Genomic DNA, 19,530 nt, shown 5'->3' on the forward strand with positions numbered 1-19,530 from the left:
TGTCCCATGGATTAAGGAGACCAGATTCCTCCATACAACTTGTTGAGGGACTTGGTGGGTGCCCCCTGCTCTTGGGGTCTTCCTACTTTGGCTGCTATGCTCAACCCAGACCCAGCCTCTTCCTGGAATTCTCCTTTCAACACGCACAGAGACAGAACCCGGCCTGGACTTTGCAGCCAGTAGTTGTGTGCAATCACCTGGGACAGTGCTGCAGGTCAGCAGCCGGCAATGCTAGACACCGGGTTGGGGTCGCTCAGCAGGTCTAAGCCCTGGCTGCCAGCTAGATTCCCCCAGGAAGCCCCTATAGCTTCGGATTCGGCAGGTCTGTGTGGATCCCAGTGAAATCGTTTTCAAAGCCTCCCAGGTGTTGCCGATGTGCAGCCAGGGCTGGGGACACCTGTTAGAGGGTGCTGAGTCCTGTGGGACGAGAAGTGGAGAACCTGGGAGAGGGAGAGGCAGAGGTGTGCAAGGAAGCCGGAACTTCGGCCACCTGCACCCACAGCTAGTGGCAGATCACTCCAGACACACGGCTCTCCCCGGCCATCCACGTGGAAAGGACTGACAACAGTCTCCACTTCAGGATTGCTGGGTCAGTTGTTCTGAGTGCCTGAGGGCAGCCCTGTGCCCACCCAGCCTGGGTGTGTGTGGTGGCAGTCGTAAACTCCTGAATGAACACCAAGGTCACCTCTGCTGGTAACCTTTGGGCAGGGCTGGTTACAGGTGACTCATGGTGAGAGTGACGTCACCCCATCAGGGTGAGCTCTCAGAAGTGCCATGGGTCTCAGAGTCCCCCTTTGGAAGGAGTGGAGAAGGGATCCTCACATGAGCCATGGATTGGCCTAGAAGATCCTTGTGGGTTGACAGTGGTCGTGATGAGTCCACTGGCTTAGAAAACTCAGGCTGAGAACAGGCCATGGAGGAGCTCCAGATGGCTAAGGCCTTGGAAACACGTGTTGGGCTTTGTCATTCAGCCTGGGAGGAAGGGAGTGATTATCTCCAGGTGCCTCTGGGAGGAATGAATTACTCTATATAACCAGATAGTCCCAACAGGCAGGGGGCCTCTTGTAGGATAAGCCACTCTGTCCTCCTGCGGGTAGTCACATTGGGGTAAGGGTGGTCTGGGATTTTGACAGACCTGCTGGAAGGTGGTCTATGACTCAGCCAGAAGCTGGGCCGGACTGGGGGATGGGGGAACCTGTAGCCCCAGTTCCCTGGGCTGGGATCGGAATAGCATGGTAGGACTCGCTGCTCATGGTGGACAGAACTTGCACCCCAGCCAGCATGCTGGCCTGTGCTCCTCACCCCATCAGACCCCATGGGCAGGTGTGCAAGGTGCAAGGACCGTTCCTGACATCAAGACGGTAACGGTAACATTTTGGGTTTCCCTTTTTCTTTTCTTTTTTTTTTTTTTTTTTTTTTTTTTTGAGACAGAGTGTTGCTCTGTCACCTAGGCTGGAGTGCAGTGGTGCAATCTTGGCTCACTGCAACCTCCACCTCCCAGGTTCAAGCGATTCTCCTGCCTCAGCCTCCTGAGTAGCTGGGATTACAGGCACCTGCCACCATGCCCGCCTAATTTTTTATAGTTTTAGTAGAGATGGGGTTTCACCATATTGGCCAGGCTGGTCTCGAACTCCTGACCTCAAGTGATCCACCCACCTCGGCCTCCCAAAGTGCTGGGATTACAGGCATGAGCCACTGCACCCAGCCGGGGTCCCTCTTTCTATAGCAACCCAACCCCCCTGTATGGGGGAGAACCAACTATTTTCTCTGTACACAAGCTCAACGCAGAACACTTATGTGACCAAATGTAGGGGTTTTTCCCACACCAAGCAGTTCTCTGCAGACACCAGCTGGGTGTCCTACAATTTCAGCTCAGTTCTGACATTGTCTACCTGGAGTTAGCATCAGATCCCACTGTTAAGGGCTCAGCTCCAGAAGACTGCCCCTAACGTCAGGTGTCAGTAGCAAGTCCAGGTTATCTATTGGCCGTAAATTGGAGGTTCCTACAGCCCCCTCCTTGAGTTTGATCACTTGCTGGAACGGCTCAGAGAACTCAGGAAAATAACTTACTAGCTGACTGGTTTTTAATACAAAGATACAACTCAGGAACAGCCAGATGGAGGAGGTGCACAGAGGAAGGTCTGTGGGAAGGGGTGCAGAGCTTCCATGCCCTCTCGGGGCACTGCCACATTTTCAGCAACCTGGAAGCTCTCCTAACCCTGGCCTTTTGGACAGCCCTCATTGTGTAGGCATGATTGATTACATCACTGGCCATTGGTGATCAACTCAACCTTCAACTGTGGGTCTTCCCCAGAGAGTTGGGGGTGCCAACTCTCTAATCATGTGGTTGGTTCTCCCGGCAACCAGCCCCCTTCCTGAGGCTATCCAGGAGCCCCAGCCACCTGTCATTTACTAGCACACATAAAGACATGTATTACTTTGGAGATTCCAAGGGTTTTAGGACCTGCGTGCCAGGAAAGTAGAGGGTGGGATATGCAAAGATCAAATATACATTTCTTAAGTCACAACCCCCTGCCAGGGGCAGACGTATCTCAGAAAGCCCCTTGTATTGTCTGGGGAGTGAGCTCATGTTCATCCCCCCTCACCTTGTGGTCTTTGACCAGTCAGTTGTGAAGGGGACGTCAGCATACCCGAGGTTGTTGTGAGATGCCTGTTGGGGACAGAGATGGTGTCAGCTGGGTGCTTGCTGGGACGGGTTGAGTATAGATGCTCCCTTCTCTGTCTCTAACACAGGATGCTTCTTTGCACACACAGATGGCTCGTTCGGAACACCACCTGGATACGGCTGCGCTGCAGACCGGGCAGAGGAGCAGCGCCGGCACCAAGATGGGCTGCCCTACATTGATGACTCGCCCTCCTCATCGCCCCACCTCAGCAGCAAGGGCAGGGGCAGCCGGGATGCGCTGGTCTCGGGAGCCCTGGAGTCCACTAAAGCGGTGAGTCCCCATGGTGTACGTGTGGCAGGAGGGCCAGGTGAGGCTCCCTGAAGCGCAGCCCCATGCTCAGGGATATGTAGCAGGTAGGTGGTGGAGCAGCCAATGGTTTGGAAGCCGAGTGGGTCACCAAAAACTCCTTCCTCATCTCTACATGTGGTACACAGACAGCCTGCCAGATGTGTTGATCAGGGAGATCGGGGGATGCTTTGAACTGAGCATGGAGGAGGTAGGCAGCATGTGGTCTTGAGGCTGAGAATGTCAGCACCAGAGGCCACCACCAACACCTGCGTGGTGGCGCCGGCAACGCTCCTGAGCCAGGTGGTGTCTGGGCTTGGGTCCCTTTGCTTCATAGCCTTCTTGCTCCCTTTTACCAAAGCGTGTGCTGAGGATGGCTCCATCCATGTGACCAGAGCCTTTCCTGTGAGTTTTCACTTGACCCTCATTAATAATTCTTGGCCTTTCTGTCACTTCCACTTTACAAATGTGGAACTGAAGTCCAGTGGTGGCTTCCCCAAGGTCTCATGGCTAGTGAGTAGCGGCACATTCAGTAGATGCTCTGCCATGCCCTCCAAGAAAGCAGTGGACCCACGCCCCCCTCACATGAGAACGTAGCCCGGGCTGGTTGCAGGCTGGATGGTGCTGGACCGCCCGGCCCTGCATGAACTTCTGATTCCTCTCGCTGGTTCCACAGCTCAGGGGGCTGCTTCAGCAATGCTCTGGGGCCCAGATGCTCACCCCTTGCCATTGGTGCATGTCCCCCCACTTGACCTCTTGGGTTCCTTACTTCTTGGGCTGAGAAAATCACTGCCCCAGGGCAGTTGCTCCTTTTTGTCTTTTTGGTCCCTGATGACAGATTCCTTCCGCACTCTGCTTAGCTTATTTCTAGATGGTTTCCACCATAGCCTGGCATGGTGGCTCACACCTATAATCCCAGCGACTCAGGAGGCTGAGGTGGGAGAATTGCTTGAGTCCAGGAGCTCGAGACTGCAGTGAGCTGTGATTCTCACCACTGCACTCCAGCCTGGGCAACAGAGCAAGACCCTATCTTTAAAAATAGTAATAAAAAAATAAAAAGAGCAAGAGAGAGATGGACTTTTCCACATTTCTGTAAGGAAGCTCCAGAAGTGTATCTTCTCACTGAGCTGCTTTTTTCTGGGGCTGACATGTTAGCTGCAGGCCTGGGACTGCTGCTTACGTATATACTTTTGTGATTTCTGAAGGCCTTGGTGCTGGGCAGGCTTCTCGTTCTGAACCGAGAGGCTGGGAGAGGAAGCCAGTGGGTAACATGTACCTGCTCCGTGCAGCACACACAGGCTGCTGCCTTAGGTAGCTTCCTATCCCACATCGAGTGTCAGCTTTTTACAGACTAGGAGGCCGAGGTTCAGAGAGGTGAAGTAACTTGCTTGGGCCACACAGCTCCAGGGTTTGAAGCCTTCCTGATTCTTCAGTGGGCACACTTTCCCTCCCTCAACTGTCTTGTCTTTCTTGGTGCACCCCTTTCTTGCTGCATTGTGAGCGTGGTTTGGTACAAAGAAGGACCAAGTTCAGGTAGGCTAAGTGCTGAACTTGAGAAAGGCAATTTCTTTCCATCATTCTTGAGGGCTCTCTGCACCCAGCCAGTCCTTGATGCAGTTCCTGGCCCCGAAAGGAAGCTGATCTGCCCACTCAGTCCCCCAGTCCCTGTCCGGGGGTGGGGGCCTCCCACCCACACCTGGCTCTGACTTGGAGTACAGCCTTCATCTTTCAGTCCAGGGCTTCTCCTCTGTGAAGCCACTCCAGATCCTGGTCCCCCGACCCCTGCTCCCTGCTTCTGCCCTCACAGGAGCTGTAGATGTTTCTCATGGTGCACATCCTGCAGGAGGTTGCACATCTCTGCCTGTCAGGTCCAGAGTTTCCAATCCCAAGCACGCCCCTTGGCACAGAGCTGGTCTGAAGAGGAGGGGATTTGATTGGAGGAGAACTGTGTAGCTCCTTTCCAGAAACCTTCTGGTGCTCTTCCCAGTGGTTGGGGCCCCAGGACGGGTGCCCTTCACTGCTCTGGAGACAAGCGTAGCCTTGACTTCCTGGTTTCCCTGCCAGCCATGCAACAAGCCATGCAAATGTCATCTTTCATTTCTGATCTTTGGTTTGAAGACATGGCTGTCGCTTCCTAGGACACCTGACTTCCCCCAGGGAGCATGGTGATCTTGAGGCCAGAGGCACCCTGATCCTGACCATCCAGTGGGAAATGGGCATCAGGCTGCTCATCCCTCTCCTCCTGCATGCCACCCACCCCTCATTTGGTCCCAGATGCTGATCTTGAGTTTTTGGGGTCTCAGTGGACTCCTGTGGCACGGGTCTTCTCTGTGAATACCCACTCGTAGTGTAGACAGAGGCTGGACAGAGGCCAGGCACCCCCTTGCCCGGGGTGCTGTGGGAAGGATTCACACAGGCTGGCCTGTTGCGACAACCTGCAGCCCCAGGACCCTGTACAGAGGCCAGCCCCTTGCCCTCTGGTATGCCATGAGGGCCAGGTTCTTGGGGTGTTCGCCGGCTGGGCCGCAGGACAATGTCCAGTCTGTTGCTAATGAAAACCTGCCCTTGCCCACAGCAAGAGGGTCCTTTCTCCAGCAGCTGTGCTGGCTACACACTCCCAGCCCAGAGCAGCCTGCCCCTCGCAGTAAGGGTTTTGCACCCTGATCACCACTGGGCTCCCCCAGATTGGGGGGACTAGGAGGAGGGACTAGAAGGGGCCTCTTTGCACTCTGCCCTGTCCTGGAGCTCAGTTCCAGCTCCCGCCCTCAGTTCACCCGTCGGCCTGGTAGCCAGCTGACAACAGTTTTATTCACCTGTTCTCTGTTGGCTTTTCCTGCTTGGTTGTCACAAGCCCAGTTTGTTTTGTGGGTTCTTTATTGGCTTTTATTTAGCCTCAAGTTTTGTGTTTGTACCCGCCTAGGTAGGGTCATGGTAGGAGGGCCTTCCTTCCACGTCACTGACTTCTTTTTCCAATTTCCCTTTACCTCTGGCTTCCTACCCGCCCCAGCCTCCTTGCCTGCCTCTGTGGCCCTCCCTGCATTCACGTCCTTTCCCATAACTGGCACAAGCACAGCCCTGAGTTATAAATAGCCCCAGGCCGGGCCCTGCCCTTTGCTCTCTCGTTTTCTCTGCATGGACTTGGCTGATTTCTGAGCCGTCCCTGTCTGATGCCATCAGCACTATTCAGGACTCTAGAAGATTCTTAGTCTAAGGAGAAGTGCCTCATCCTGAGTCTTGTCTCCACCCCACCCCGTCCATGCCCTGAGCCAGATGTTCCCTGAGCGGCCCTGCCCTTCAGAACAGGGAGGGAGAGCCAGATTCTGCCTTCCTGCCTGCGCTGTTTTTCCTCCTGTCTTTCCAAACCATGTGGACAGAACGAGACACAGTGCTCCCACCCACGCCGGCACAAGCATCTCACACTGGGTGGGGCCGTCATGGGCCCTGCTGCCCTAGCAGCCTCCCTGGGCCTTACAGGCCGCCTGGTACTCATAGTAGCAAGATTGTCCTTAGAACATGAGCACGGCTGGCAGGCTGGGTGGATGGGTGGCGCTGCCCAAGGGACCCACCATTCCCTTCACCTCTTCTCCTCTTGTGGAGCAGGGAGCGGCATCTGCACACAGTAGGAGGCACCTGCAGGGGCAGCTGGGGTGCTTTCCCCAAAGACTCCACCATTCATGATGGGCAGAGAGGGGGTGTCATAGGTCGCCCCACCCTATGTGTATGTGCACCATGGGCAGCAGACTTGCTGAACTTGGGTAGCATTTCAGGGCACCAAGGCAGGCTCAGCTGACAGTCCTGGGTTCCTTGGACCCAACTGTCTCCAAGTGAGAGTATGGAGACCCTGAAGGAGCCCTCAGAGATTCATAAAAACGCAGCCAACACTAGGATACAGCCAGGTGTTTTGAGATCCACTCATTGATTTATTAAATGAATCTTAATTGAGCACCTGGGTGTTCTGGGCACTGTGCTAGACAGGGAAGTTCCTAGCTCAGGCACAGCCATGGCCTGGAGGCTCCCACCCGTGGAGTCACTGCCTACCCAGCCCTGGGGGGACAGGTGTGCATGGAACCTGCGTGTCCTTTTCCTTGGAGCTGCTCTCAGCCCAGATCTTGATGGCTGTCCCCCCCACACACACGTACGTGTGTATAAATGCATATATATACACACATATACACAGGCACCCGGGCATGCTGACACCTCATGCATACATTCACACAAGTGTGCACACACTTAGGAGATTCCCAGGGCAAAAAGGTGGCCCAGGAAGGCTTTTCAGATGGTCCCAGTGGGCAAGTGAGGATGTGTGGTCCAAGCCCCAGGGACTCAAATGGGGCACAGGGTGGGGCTCCCTCCCCGGGCAGTGGAGGCTCAGGGCCGGAGGGCATTTGCCTGAGACCATGGGGCAGGCCAGGCCCTGGGCGCTTCGTGTTGAACCTGCTGTCTATACCATGACATGCCTCCCTCCTAGAGGGCCAGGGAAATAGGACAGCAGGGTTGGGAGTAGGCAGGGGCTGTGCTGGGACCCTGATTCCAAGTTCTACAGATACCATGAGGCCTGAGCTGACCTCAGTCAGATCCTTCCTAAAACCCATCAGTTCTCACTGGAGTTGATTCTGCTCCCAGGGCATGTGTGGCAGCGCCTGGAGACATTGTGGCTGCCACACCTTGGGGGAGAGGGTGTTACTCACATACGGTAGGTAGAGGCCAGGATGCTGCACAGAATCCTGCAAGGCACAGGATGCCACCCAGCCCCTGACAGAGACTCCTCCGGGCCTAGATGTCAGCGGGGCCAACGAGAAGCCTGCCCGCAGCCAGTGATTTTCCCCAAAAGTGGGAAAGTGAGTGATCAGGGACCACCGCCGCAGTTCCACGCCTGTGAGCCCAGCAACCAGTGGAGAAGTGGGCGGGGCTGTCACAGACACCGGACCTGACACCACCCCCACCCCCCGCGTCCACACACTTTCCTCTGACTGCAGGCAGGGCCACTGAGCACAGGCAGGATAAAGGGAGCACAGCCTCAGCCCGGTGGAGCACTGAGGTGCTGCCATGGGCATGGCCAGCCTCCAACATTGCCAGTGGCCAGGGAGTAGGCGGGAGTGGCCAGGAAGTCCGGTGGCGGTTTCTGTGGCCTTTGGTGTCGTGCCTTTGCTGGGACTGTTGTAACAAAGCATCACAGACTGGGGGGCTTTAAAGAACAGGAGTTTATTTTCTCCTAGTCCTGGAGGCCTGAAGTCCAAGATCAAGGGGTGGGCAGGGTTGGTTTCTTCTCGGGCCCCTCTCCTGGGCTTGTCTTCTCTATGTGTCTTCACATAATGTTCCCTCCATTTGAGTCTGTGTCCTGACCTCTTTTACAAGCACCCCAGTCCTGGTGGGGTAACATGGCTCATGCCTGTAATCCCACCACTCTGGGAGGCTGAGGTGGAAGGACCACTTGAGCTCAGGAGTTTGAGACCAGCCTGGGCAACATGACAAGACCTTGTTTCTATTACAAAAAAAAAAATTGTTTTTTTTTTTTTTTTGAGACGGAGTTTCGCTCTTGTTGCCCAGGCTGGAGTGCCACAGCATGGTCTCGGCTCACTGCAACCTCCCCCTCCTGTGTTCAGGCAATTCTCCTGCCTCTGCCTCCCAAGTAGTGGGGATTATAGGTGCCCGCCACCACACCCAGCTAATTTTTGTATTTTTAGTAGAGACGGGGTTTCACCATGTTGGCCAGGCTGGTGATCTCGAACTCCTGACCTCAGGTGATCTGCCTGCCTCAGCCTCCCAAACTGCTGGGATTACAGGCGTGAGACATTGAGCCTGGACCCCCCAAAAATGTTTAAGTTAGCAGAGCGAGGTGGTGGGTGCATGAGGTCCCAGCTACTTGGGAGGCTCAGATGGGAGGATGACTTGAGCCTGGGCTCTCAAGACTGCAGTAAGCTGTGACTGTGCCACAGCACTCCAGCCTGAGCGACAGAGTGAGACATCATCTAAAAAAAAACAAAAAAGAATGGGACATATGGAACCTTTTGGCTTCAGTTTACCTTAAAGGCCCTGCCTTCAGATACGGTAACGTTCTAAGGTACTGGGGGTTAGGGCTTCCACATGAATTTGAGTGGCGAGGGGAGATGTTATCATAACTAGGATTAGAAGGTGGCCTTCCAGGGGCATGGGCTCTGTCCCCTACATCAACATCCAACAATGTGTCAGCTTCATCATTTGGAGACAAAAACAGTAGAGCTTCCCTGAACTTTCAGCAGGGATGCTAATGGGAAGGGGGGACTTTGTCATAGCCCACATGTAAGAGGGTCCCTGCCAGTCTGGTGATGTCGGGGTCTAAAAAGCAGGGTCAGGGGACACAGGCCTTGAGCCCCAGGGACAGGGTTCTTCTGGGGCAGGTGGTAGCAGTCCTTGTGGCTGGGAGGGAGGGCATCTGGAGAAGGCGGTGCTGCCTGGGCCCCGTCAATCGAAGGGTCATGTGGCAGCAGCAGTCAGAGAATCCAGGTGAGGCGGGCCCCAGGTGAGCTGTGGGGAGTGGAGTTTGGCTGCAGCAGGAGCCAGGTGGCCATGCTGTGGGCTCCGACGCCCCCTCAGGTCAGAGCCTCCTTCTCCTTCCCTGACTGTGTCAGGCAGCTGCCCTTGGGTTGCATGCAGAAGCGTGGAGGGAGGCCTGGCCCAGCCTGCTCCGCACCAAACTCTGTTTCACGGTATGGCAAGAATAAGGGTGGCCCTGGTGTTGCCAGATGACCCCCCTCCCCGGGATTCTCAGTGACTGTGAGCGTGTGGCTTAGTATGTGCGGAGGGTCCCCTGCCTCCCTTTAATTCCATGTGGAGCCTTTGTGGGGGCAGGGGTTTGTCCAGAGGTCAACAATCTGGCCCTCCTCTCTCAGAGGGCCCTGATGCAAGAATCCCCCTACCACCCTTCCGGGCTTATTTCTGTCTATTTCTCCTGCAGAGTGAGCTGGACTTGGAAAAGGGCTTGGAGATGAGAAAATGGGTCCTGTCTGGAATCCTGGCTAGCGAGGAGACTTACCTGAGCCACCTGGAGGCACTGCTGCTGGTGAGGAGGATTTAGGGAGCTGAGCAGGGCGGGATGGGGCAGGGTGACAGGGTTGGGGAGCCTCTTTGCCCTTAAGTCCCAGGTCAGCTGTCAGAGCCTGGGTGCAGCTCGCCATCCCTGGAGTGGATACCAGTGGAAGACTGAGTTGCCAAACCAAGCTGGTTTTAAAATTGTATTTGTTATGTGATTTAAAAATAAAAGTGCATATGTCAGATAACCATGACTGTCTACTGCCATACAATGCACCTGACGGATGGCAGCCCCTCTCACCTGTGCTACCTCACTTGTGCCCTCTTCCAGCCCATGAAGCCTTTGAAAGCCGCTGCCACCACCTCTCAGCCAGTGCTGACGAGTCAGCAGATTGAGACCATCTTCTTCAAAGTGCCTGAGCTCTACGAGATCCACAAGGAGTTCTATGATGGGCTCTTCCCCCGCGTGCAGCAGTGGAGCCACCAGCAGCGGGTGGGCGACCTCTTCCAGAAGCTGGTGAGTAACCCAGGGCCGGTGCTGGGACTACAGGCGTGTACTACCACGTCCAGCTAATTTTTTGCATTTTTAGTAGAGACAGGGTTTTGCTATGTTGGCCAGGCTGGTCTCAAACTCCTAACCTCAAGTGATCCACCTGCCTCAGCCTCCCAAAGTACTGAGATTACAGGCGTGAGCCGCCATGCCCAGCCCTTTTTTTTTTTTTTTTAATTTATATTTATTTAGATAGGTATTTTTAAAAAGAGATGGGGACTGACTACATTGTCCAGGCTGGAGTGCAGTGGCTATTCACAGGCGCGATTCCACTGCTCATCAGCACGGGAGTTTTGACCTCCTTCCTTTCCAACCTTGGCTGTTTCACTCCTTCTTAGGCAAACTGGTGGTTCCCGACTCCTGGGAGGTCACCAGAACTCCTGACTGAAGCCATCCTCCGGCCTCAGCCTTCCGCGTAGCTGGGGCTATAGGTTCACGCCACCACACCCTGTGTGTGGCTGGGACTACAGGTGCACGCCATCACACCCTGTGTGCACACACTTTCCCTGAAGCAGGCTTCCTCCGCTGGGAAACAAGTCCTCTAGGGGCAGGTGTGGCCAGAGGCCAGGCCCCCCTCTAAGTGTGAAGAGCGTGTGATTCCTTAAAAGCCCTTCCCCCAGCACTTCTGGACTACCGAGACACCCAGCTCTGGCCTCGGGCCTCCCCTTGGCTGGTGCTGGGGACTGAGTTTTCTGCTCTGAGGTGTGGCTTTCCTGTAGGGGGACCCCTCCCTCTGCCACCCTGCGCTGCAGACCCCCCAGACTCCAGGCCAGAGCTAAGGCTTGAGGAACACAGAAGGCACTTAATTTGTTCAGTTCTTGCTCCCTGGGGCTCTTTCCCCCATGGCCAGAGAGCAGGAGGCTGTATTTTGATACATGCCGCCCCCTCCATCTTTGAAGCCCCCCTCCCCCCCGTTTTTCCGTGTGTGTGTCAGCAGTTTTAAACCTAGTGGAGGGTGGTGGCTCGGGCTGGGCTCCGCGTCGGGCCGCCCCGCGGCTGCTCTTGGGTAGCCAGGGCCGCTGGGTGGGGGGCCGCCAGGAATGGCGGGCCCGGGTGAGGGCGGGGGCGAAGAGGCGAAGAAGCTGCAGGAAGGGAGGGTGACGAGGGGGAAGTGAAGGAAGGGGAAGAGGAAGGGAAAAGCGAGCGAGAGGGGCAAGGCGGAAGAGGAAGCAGGGCGGAAGGGAAGCCCGGGCCGCAGACGGCGAAGGAGGCAGCGGGCGGGGGGGCTGAGGCGGGAGCGAGGACACGCCCAAGAGAGGAAGCAGAGGGAGGCGGAAGCGTGGAGGAAGGGGCGAGAGGCATCATCAAAGGAGATGAGGGGAGCGCAGGGGCCGGGAAGGAGGCACAAGGAAGAGAGTATGGGAAGGGCGAATGGAGGGTCAGGGCTAGGCGGTGGGAGGGCACCAGGCCGGGAAGAGTACAAGGACAAGGGGGTCAGGCTTGGGCCTACATCCCGGGGACAGGGGCGGCCGTGGCTGCGGCAGCCAGGGAGAAGGAGGAGGAGGCGGCTCGGGAGTCAGCCGCCTGCCCGGCTGCTGCGGGGCCAGCGCTCTGGCGCCTGCCGGAAGTGCTGCTGCTGCTCATGTGCTCCTACCTGGACATGCGGGCCCTCGGCCGCCTGGCCCAGGTGTACCGCTGGCTGTGGCACTTCACCAACTGCGACCTGCTCTGGCACCAGATAGCCTGTGCCTCGCTCAACTCCGGCTTCACGCGGCACGGCACCAACCTGATGACCAGTGTCCCAGTGAAGGTGTCTCAGAACTGGATAGTGGGGCGCTGCTGAGAGGGGATTCTGCTGAAGTGGAGATGCAGTCAGATGCCCTGGATGCAGCTAGAGGATGATGCTTTGTACATATCCCAGGCTAATTTCATCCTGGCCTACCAGTTCTGTCCAGATGGTGTCAGCTTGAACCATCAGCCTCTGGGAGTCTGCTGGGCATGATGAGGACGTTTGCCACTTTGTGCTGGCCAACTCGCATATTGTCAGTGCAGGAGAAGATGGGAAGATTGGCCTTGGTAAGATTCACAGCACCTTCACTGTCAAGTACTGGGCTCGTGAACAGGAGGTGAACTGTGTGGATTGCAAAGCAGGCATCGTATCATTGTGAGTGGCTCCAGGGACAGGACGGCCAGGGTGTGGCCTTTGGCCTCAGGCCAGCTGGGGTAGTGTTTATACACCATCCAGACTGAAGACCAAATCTGGCCTGTTGCTATCAGGCCATTACTCAGCTCTTTTGTGACAGGGACGGCTTGTTGTGGGCACTTCTCACCCCTGAAAATCTGGGATCTCAACAGTGGGCAGCTGATGACACACTTGGACAGTGACTTTCCCCCAAGGGCTGGGGTGCTGGATGTCATGTATGAGTCCCCTTTCGCACTGCTGTCCTGTGGCTATGACACCTATGTTCGCTAGTGGGACTGCCGCACCAGTGTCCGGAAATGTGTCATGGAGTGGGAGGAGCCCCACAACAGCACCCTGTACTGCCTGCAGACAGGTGGCAACCACTTGCTTGCCACAGGTTCCTCCTTCTACAGTGTTGTACGGCTGTGGGACCGGCACCAAAGGGCCTGCCCGCACGCCTTCCCGCTGACGTCGACCCGCCTCGGCAGCCCTGTGTACTGCCTGCACCTCACCACCAAGGATCTCTATGCTGCGCTGTCTTACAACCTCCACGTCCTGGATATTCAAAACCCGTGACCGTCAGGGCCACCCCTGCCCGTGGGCCAAGGAGACCAGTGAGTCAGGGACCTCTCTTGCATGAAGGGTGCAGTGATAGTTCCTCCCCACTGCCCCACTGTGCTCCTGGGCCTGTGACCCCAGTGCTCAGGCACCTTGCAGTAGAGGCTTCTGACTCCTGGAGCTTTGTGGCTTACCAGAGATGCAGTCCCTTCCAGGAACCTGTTGGAGAGGCAGGACCTGCTGCTTTAGAGGAGTGCAGCTGAACCTGGGCCCTGCGACTCTGTTTGGCCAGAGCAAGGATCTGGCCTGGAGAGGCCCATCCTACACCCCTTATTAGAGCCGTGATAGCCTACAGAGTGAGGTGAGGTTCTCCCGCCTTCCCAGGTGGTTTCTTTCTGCCACTTCCTGGAAAGAAAGGTGAGGCTGCCAATAGCCCTCTGGCACCAGCCAGACCTCACGCTTGACCAACCTCTCGGGGCCAGAGGTTCATTCCTGGGGCACTGTGGCCTGGTTTGCTTTGAAACCAAGAGAGGGCAAAGGGAACCCAGCAGTTCTGAGTGAGTTCTAGCCAGCCCTACCTCAGGCTGGCTGTTGAGAGATTTTACAATTTTCATTTTTGTAAAAATAAAGCTTGATTGTTCACAGGAAAAAAAAAAAAAAAAACCTAGTGGATGTGACTTGGCCTGCCGCCCTCCTGAGAAATGGAGAATCGTGTTGTTGGGGGGAAAAAAACACACATCCAGAGCTCTTCGCCAGATAATATTCCGAAATCACTCAAGAGACTTTTTTAAAACTTTAATATCTGAGGAACACTGGAATTTAACTTTGGAAAGTTTCCGCTGGCTGCCCTGGAGGCCTTGAGCTACCTTCATGCGTCAGATGATGCAGCCGGAAGACTCGGAGGAGAGGCTGGGGTTGCAGTGGGAAGTTGTTCGCAATAACGACGAGCTGAGTACTCACGTGTGTTCAACCTGGGCTGGGTGCTGGGGACTCCCCAAGGACAGATAGGCCCGGTGCCTGCCCTTGTCCTCATGACCAGCACAGTAGGGTTGGCCCAGCATCGCTCTGTCAGGCTTCCGGGTTGGACAAGTCTTAGGACCAAAGGAGCTTGCAGTGCCCTTCCCAGCTCCGGTGCCTCTTCCAAGCCCAGGAACTCGTGATCCACGTCCAGTGGTTCAGAAAGCCAGACTCAGATGCGGCTTCTGCCACCTCCTCCTGCGGGGCTGCACGGGCTGACTTCCCTGCTCTGGGTTGTGGTTCTGGCTGAAGTTTTATCAACTCAGAATTTTTATTTTTCTAATTATTTCCAACTTACAGGAGAACTGTAAGAATGGGGCAAAGAGCTCTAGTATAGCCTTCATCCAGATACACTGATGGGAACTTTTTGCCACATTTGCTTTATCTCTTTCTGTGCACACGCAAACGCACATAGACACATACATACACACACAAGCACAAGAAGTTTTCCCCCTGAATACTTCATTTGCTGAGAACAAGGACATTCCTATAACTCACAGAATTTGTCAAATTCAGGAAATTTCACATTCATGAGATACTATTATTTAATATGCAGTTCGTATAAACTTCCCCCAAGTTAACAATTACATTCTTCACAGCTGTTTTCATTCTCTGATTCAGGACCCGGTTTAAGATCATGTTATGTACTTGGTTGTCACATCTCTCTAGTCTCCTTCCATCTGTACCAGTTCCTTAGACTTTGCTTGTCTTCCATGACCTTGACTTTTTTTTTTTTTTTCCTTGAGATAGAGTCTCACTCTGTCACCCAATCTGGAGTACAGTGGTGCAGTCTTGTCTCACTGCAACCTCCGCCTCATGGGTTCAGGCGATTCTCCTGCCTCAGCTTCCCTGAGTAGCTGGGACTACAGGCGTGTGCCACCATGCCCAGCTAAATTTTTTTGTGTTTTTAGTAGAGACAAGGTTTCACCATGTTGGCCAGGCTGGTCTCAAACTCCTGACCTCAGGTGACCCGCCCGCCTCAGCCTCCCAAAGTGCTGGGATTACAGGCATGAGCCACCGCACCCTGCCTTTTTTTTTTTTTTTTTTCCTTTTGGAGATGGAGTCTCGCTCTATCACCCAGGCTGGAGTGCAGTGGCGTGATCTTAGCTCCTTGCAACCTCTGCCTCCCAGGTTCAAGCGATTCTCCTGTCTCAGCCTCCCGAGTGGCTGGGATTATAGGCATGCACCGTCACACCCGTCTAATTTTTGTATTTTCAGTAGAAACTGGGTATTGCCATGTTGGCCACATTGGTCTTGAACTCCTGACCTCAGGTGATCTGCCTGCCTCGGCCTCCCAAAGTGCTAGGATTACAGGCGTGAACCGCCGCGCCCAGACAACCTTGACATTTTTTGAAGGGCACAGGCCCACTCGGGTTTGCCAGTTTCCTCAGGAATAGCTTCACATTCTGCGTAACAGCACCACAGCAGCGAGGCTGTGTGCTTCTCAGTGCATCAGATCCGGAGGCACGTTTTTGATTAGTGAAAAATGTGGAAAGGAATTGCTTAGAACTTCGCACAAGCCACCTGGAAGATGTGAGCTCCTGGAGCAGGAGGGAGGAGAAGTCTTGAAAGGAGTCCTCTTCCCAAGACCCCCCGAGACCTTGCTGAGCCGTCACCTCTTCTGAGAGGCTGTCCTGGTCCTGACCACATTCTCAAAAGCAGTCTCCTCGCTCTCAGTCCCTGTCCTGCTTATAACCATCTGCTATTACTTTGCGTGTGTGTGTTCATGCATGTGTTTATCAGGCGCTGTCCTGTTACAGCACCAGCTTCAGAGGGCAGCGCCGTGTCTGAATTGTTTACCACTGTGGTGACAAGGCCTAAAGCAGGCCCTTGGCTGCTTTGTACCAAGGCTGGGAGGCACTCAGTGACTTGCAAAGCAGGGAGGAGGGAAAGAAGGAAGAGCTCTGGGCCTCATCACTGCATGGATGAGGAAGAACCTAGAATTGAAGGATGCAAGGACTCCTCCGGGTGGTCAGCATGGCAGGGGCCTGGCAGGTGTCTTCCGGCTGCTACCCTTTCCTCATACACTCTAAGACCCTTCTTGCAGCCCTTGTAGGGAGCAGGGCCAGAAGATCAGACAGTGCCAAGGGTGCCTGGTTTATCCAGCATCTGGGATTGTCATCTGTAGAAACATAAAATTCAATATAAATGCAAATGCACATGGAAATAAAATTTAGGTTTGACACAAAACAAACACCAGGAGCCGTGAATGCCTTGGGCTTCCAGCTTGCAGTCAGCTACAGTGGGAGTCTCCAGCCCTGACCAGTGCATCTCCTGGGTGTGCCCTTATACTCCCCAGGCCTAGGTTTGCTGATTTTTCCCTCGCTGCCCATAAAGGTGTTGTGGGGCCCAGAGATGGCGGTGTCTACTGCACTCACACAAGTTGTTGCTGAATCGAGTGTGTGTCTGAGCTGGAGGTGCAGTGAGGAGATCTATTATTGCCATTGGTTTAATAAAGAACAAACAACACCTCTCGCCTTACAGCCAGTCGGTCTCCCCCCACCAGGTGTGTAGCATGACACCTGAGCACCCTCACCAGGCCCTGGATGGGCTTGTGTCTGTGCAGTGGGAGGCTCTCTTCTGCAAAGACGGCCGGACTTGGCATTTCTTATGTGTCTGAAGGGACTGGACATGCGTGGAACACCATGGGTGGGAAAGGGGGTGACCTCTGTGTCCAGGGTACACTCCTGCAGCCAGAATGGGAAAGTGCTGAGCACAGACACTTGTCCAGATTCACTGACAACCTCGAACTTCAGCTGCCGCTCATGGCACCATTTCAGTGAGTGGGGTGGGAGGAATAAGTAGCTCTGGAAGGGAACTGTTACCTGCCTGGTGCCGTGAGTCACTTCTCAGCATGTCATTTTGGGAGCGGGAAGTGTGCTGGGTGCGTGGGGAGGGGAGCAGGTGAGAGGGGGTAGCACGGAAGCACCGAGCCCTCTGCAGCCTGTGTGCCATCTGCTGTCCCTGGAGTTTCTGCAGAGCTGTGCACGGGAGCCTGCTCTTCAGAAAGATGGGGGAGCAGCAGCACCTGTCCCACTCTCTCTTCCTTCCTCCCCCTCAGGCCAGCCAGCTGGGTGTGTACCGGGCCTTCGTGGACAACTACGGAGTTGCCATGGAAATGGCTGAGAAGTGCTGTCAGGCCAATGCTCAGTTTGCAGAAATCTCCGAGGTAATGCCTTAATGCCGTTCAGACAGGTGCACCGCTGACTCCCACCTGTACCCTCCACCTCCCGAGGAGAACAGAGTGCACCAGATCAAGATCTGGTCGTGAACCCCAGCTGTTTCCAGATTCTGTTGGGTTCGTTGCGTCAGCCCTGTGCTGGGGATGCTGTTGTGCCCAGACAGAAGGAGCAGCCCACAGGGCGTCCTGCCTCCCCGGGGGCGAGGGCCTGATTCTGGGGTTTGCCGAGTTCCGGGGACACTCTTTGCACTGTCTGTCTGCAGTGAGGGGTGTCTGTAGTTCTGCCTGTGAGCAGCTCTCTCCACAAGAGTCCTGAGGCTGACTTTGTACCTGGCACTGGAGGCGAGGCCGGAGGTGGCCCACTCGTCCTTTTCTAGCCTGCCAGAGACCTTGAGAGCATTGAGGAAGCATTGAGGGGCTAGCGCCGTGGGGCGAGGGCTCATGGCACCTGTGCTCTGTAGACCCATGTGGGGAGCAAAGCGACAGGTTGGAGCTGCACTAACCCAGGCCCCGGGTCTGAGAGGCTGCTGACTCCCTGCCTGCATTTAGCCCCAGGAAGCTGAAACCTCAAACCATGCGTTGTTAGCGCTCAGGGCCTCGAAAGAGTCATTCAGAAACAGAGACCATGAATGGGCCGTTCAGGAGGCTGGTGGCCCAGCCAGAACCAGAATCCAGCCACACCCCTGGGTCTGCACTCCAGACTGGGTTCTTCCTGCCGTTCCCCAGCCTGTGTCTGCCTGGTGGTCACTCTGCGACATTTTCCTCTTTGGAGGCCCTTGCCTCTTCGTGAGCCCCCCATCTGGCTGTAGCTTTGCCTTCTGACTTGGCTTTCCCCCACCCAGCAAGGGTTCTGAGCAGAAAGCCCTCCATGTGAGAACCACAGGGTTAGAAAGAGACATGGGCACTAGAAATAGGGAGTGAATGCGGTCACCCTTGCTGGGACACACCCTCAGCTGTCACCCCTGGGCTTTGTTCCTGAGGCTTTGTGCCGTCTTATTGTTTATCACAGGATGGAGCATCACGGGCTTCGCTCTGATGTCTCCAGTGGTGACAGTACCTGCCGCTCTGTTCCTCCAGAGTCTGTGGGGCACCCTGCTCCGCCAGGTGCTGCTGGTAACAGGCTCTGCATGTATCCGGGGCTCCAGCTCCCTCCCCACTGCCAGACTCCCTCTGGACCATTCAATCTGTTCTCTTTTCCTTTTTCATTAAATGAGCAACCCTCCTCCCCAACAGCTGGAATGGTGGCATCGAATTTCAAGTGACCTTGACAAATCAAGGACCTGATCTTTTAAGAGCAGGTTACAGTTAAGCGGGCAAGTTCAAGTGCACCCAGACAGGTTTCTGCAGAGGAGGGAGGAAACACCACCGGACGCCACCTGGGGATCACGTGGTGCCACCAACCATGCACCAGTGGATTCTGAGCCATGGTTGAGATGCAGGGAGTGGGATGGGGCTCAGGACCAGCCGCAAACCGACCCACTGTGAAAGTTTGTGGCACCTGCACCATCAGGGCGACATGCACTTTGGTTCTCTGTGTTTCAAAAAAGACCCAGAGGAATTGGAGCCACCCAAAGAAAGCAGAGTCAAACGCAAGGAAGAGAAAGCAGCAAGCCCTGCAGAGGTGTTGGGGGGTCAGTGCTCAGGCGTGGGAGTTCGAGGATCACCCTCAAGTACAGGAAGGAGTGGAGTAGTGTCCGTCTTCTCCTGGGACAGTCCTGAGAGATGGGCAGCATCCAGTTAGATCTGGTTCCATGGAACACCAGCTCTCCAGATGGTAGGAATAGGAATTACATGAAAAGGGCTTTGGGAGTCAGGCCAGTTTGGGAAATGCAGGGTTAAACCAAACTCACAAGCTTTCTTGAGGCAGGTGTTCCTGGAGCTCCTAGATAACTCCCAAGCATCACACTGTCCACGGACACGTGGGCCGCCTCCCAGGCTCTTGTGAGCCCAGCACCTGGTTTTTGCAGTCTTTTGTTTGGCTCTCCCACCCCCTTACACCCTTTGGGAACTGCTGAGTCAGATGTACAGAAGAACAGTCACTGCGAGGGCTGTTAAACTCTCAGGAAAGGTACCAAAGTGCATGGCAGCGTTTGGCCCCAGTGAGCTGGAAAACACTTTCGTC

The 19,530-nt window shown here is 55.2% G+C and overlaps 1 protein-coding gene and 1 pseudogene across 2 annotated transcripts in view; both read left to right on the forward strand.

Annotated features, from left to right (window-relative positions):
* The window catches only part of BCR (BCR activator of RhoGEF and GTPase), a 137,241-nt gene that overhangs the window by 70,332 nt on the left and 47,379 nt on the right, over positions 1-19,530 (forward strand). For both annotated transcript variants that reach the window (XM_063704630.1, XM_031005674.3), the window contains exons 2-5: positions 2,776-2,957; positions 9,907-10,011; positions 10,312-10,497; positions 17,289-17,396. In XM_063704630.1, coding sequence (XP_063560700.1) covers positions 2,776-2,957; positions 9,907-10,011; positions 10,312-10,497; positions 17,289-17,396 — 581 coding nt within the window. The remainder of the gene's footprint in view (positions 1-2,775; positions 2,958-9,906; positions 10,012-10,311; positions 10,498-17,288; positions 17,397-19,530) is intronic.
* LOC109024511 (F-box/WD repeat-containing protein 4-like) lies at positions 11,580-13,855 on the forward strand (annotated as a pseudogene).

Source organism: Gorilla gorilla, chromosome 23 (genome assembly GCF_029281585.2).
Source record: "Gorilla gorilla gorilla isolate KB3781 chromosome 23, NHGRI_mGorGor1-v2.1_pri, whole genome shotgun sequence".
NCBI lineage: Eukaryota > Metazoa > Chordata > Mammalia > Primates > Hominidae > Gorilla > Gorilla gorilla.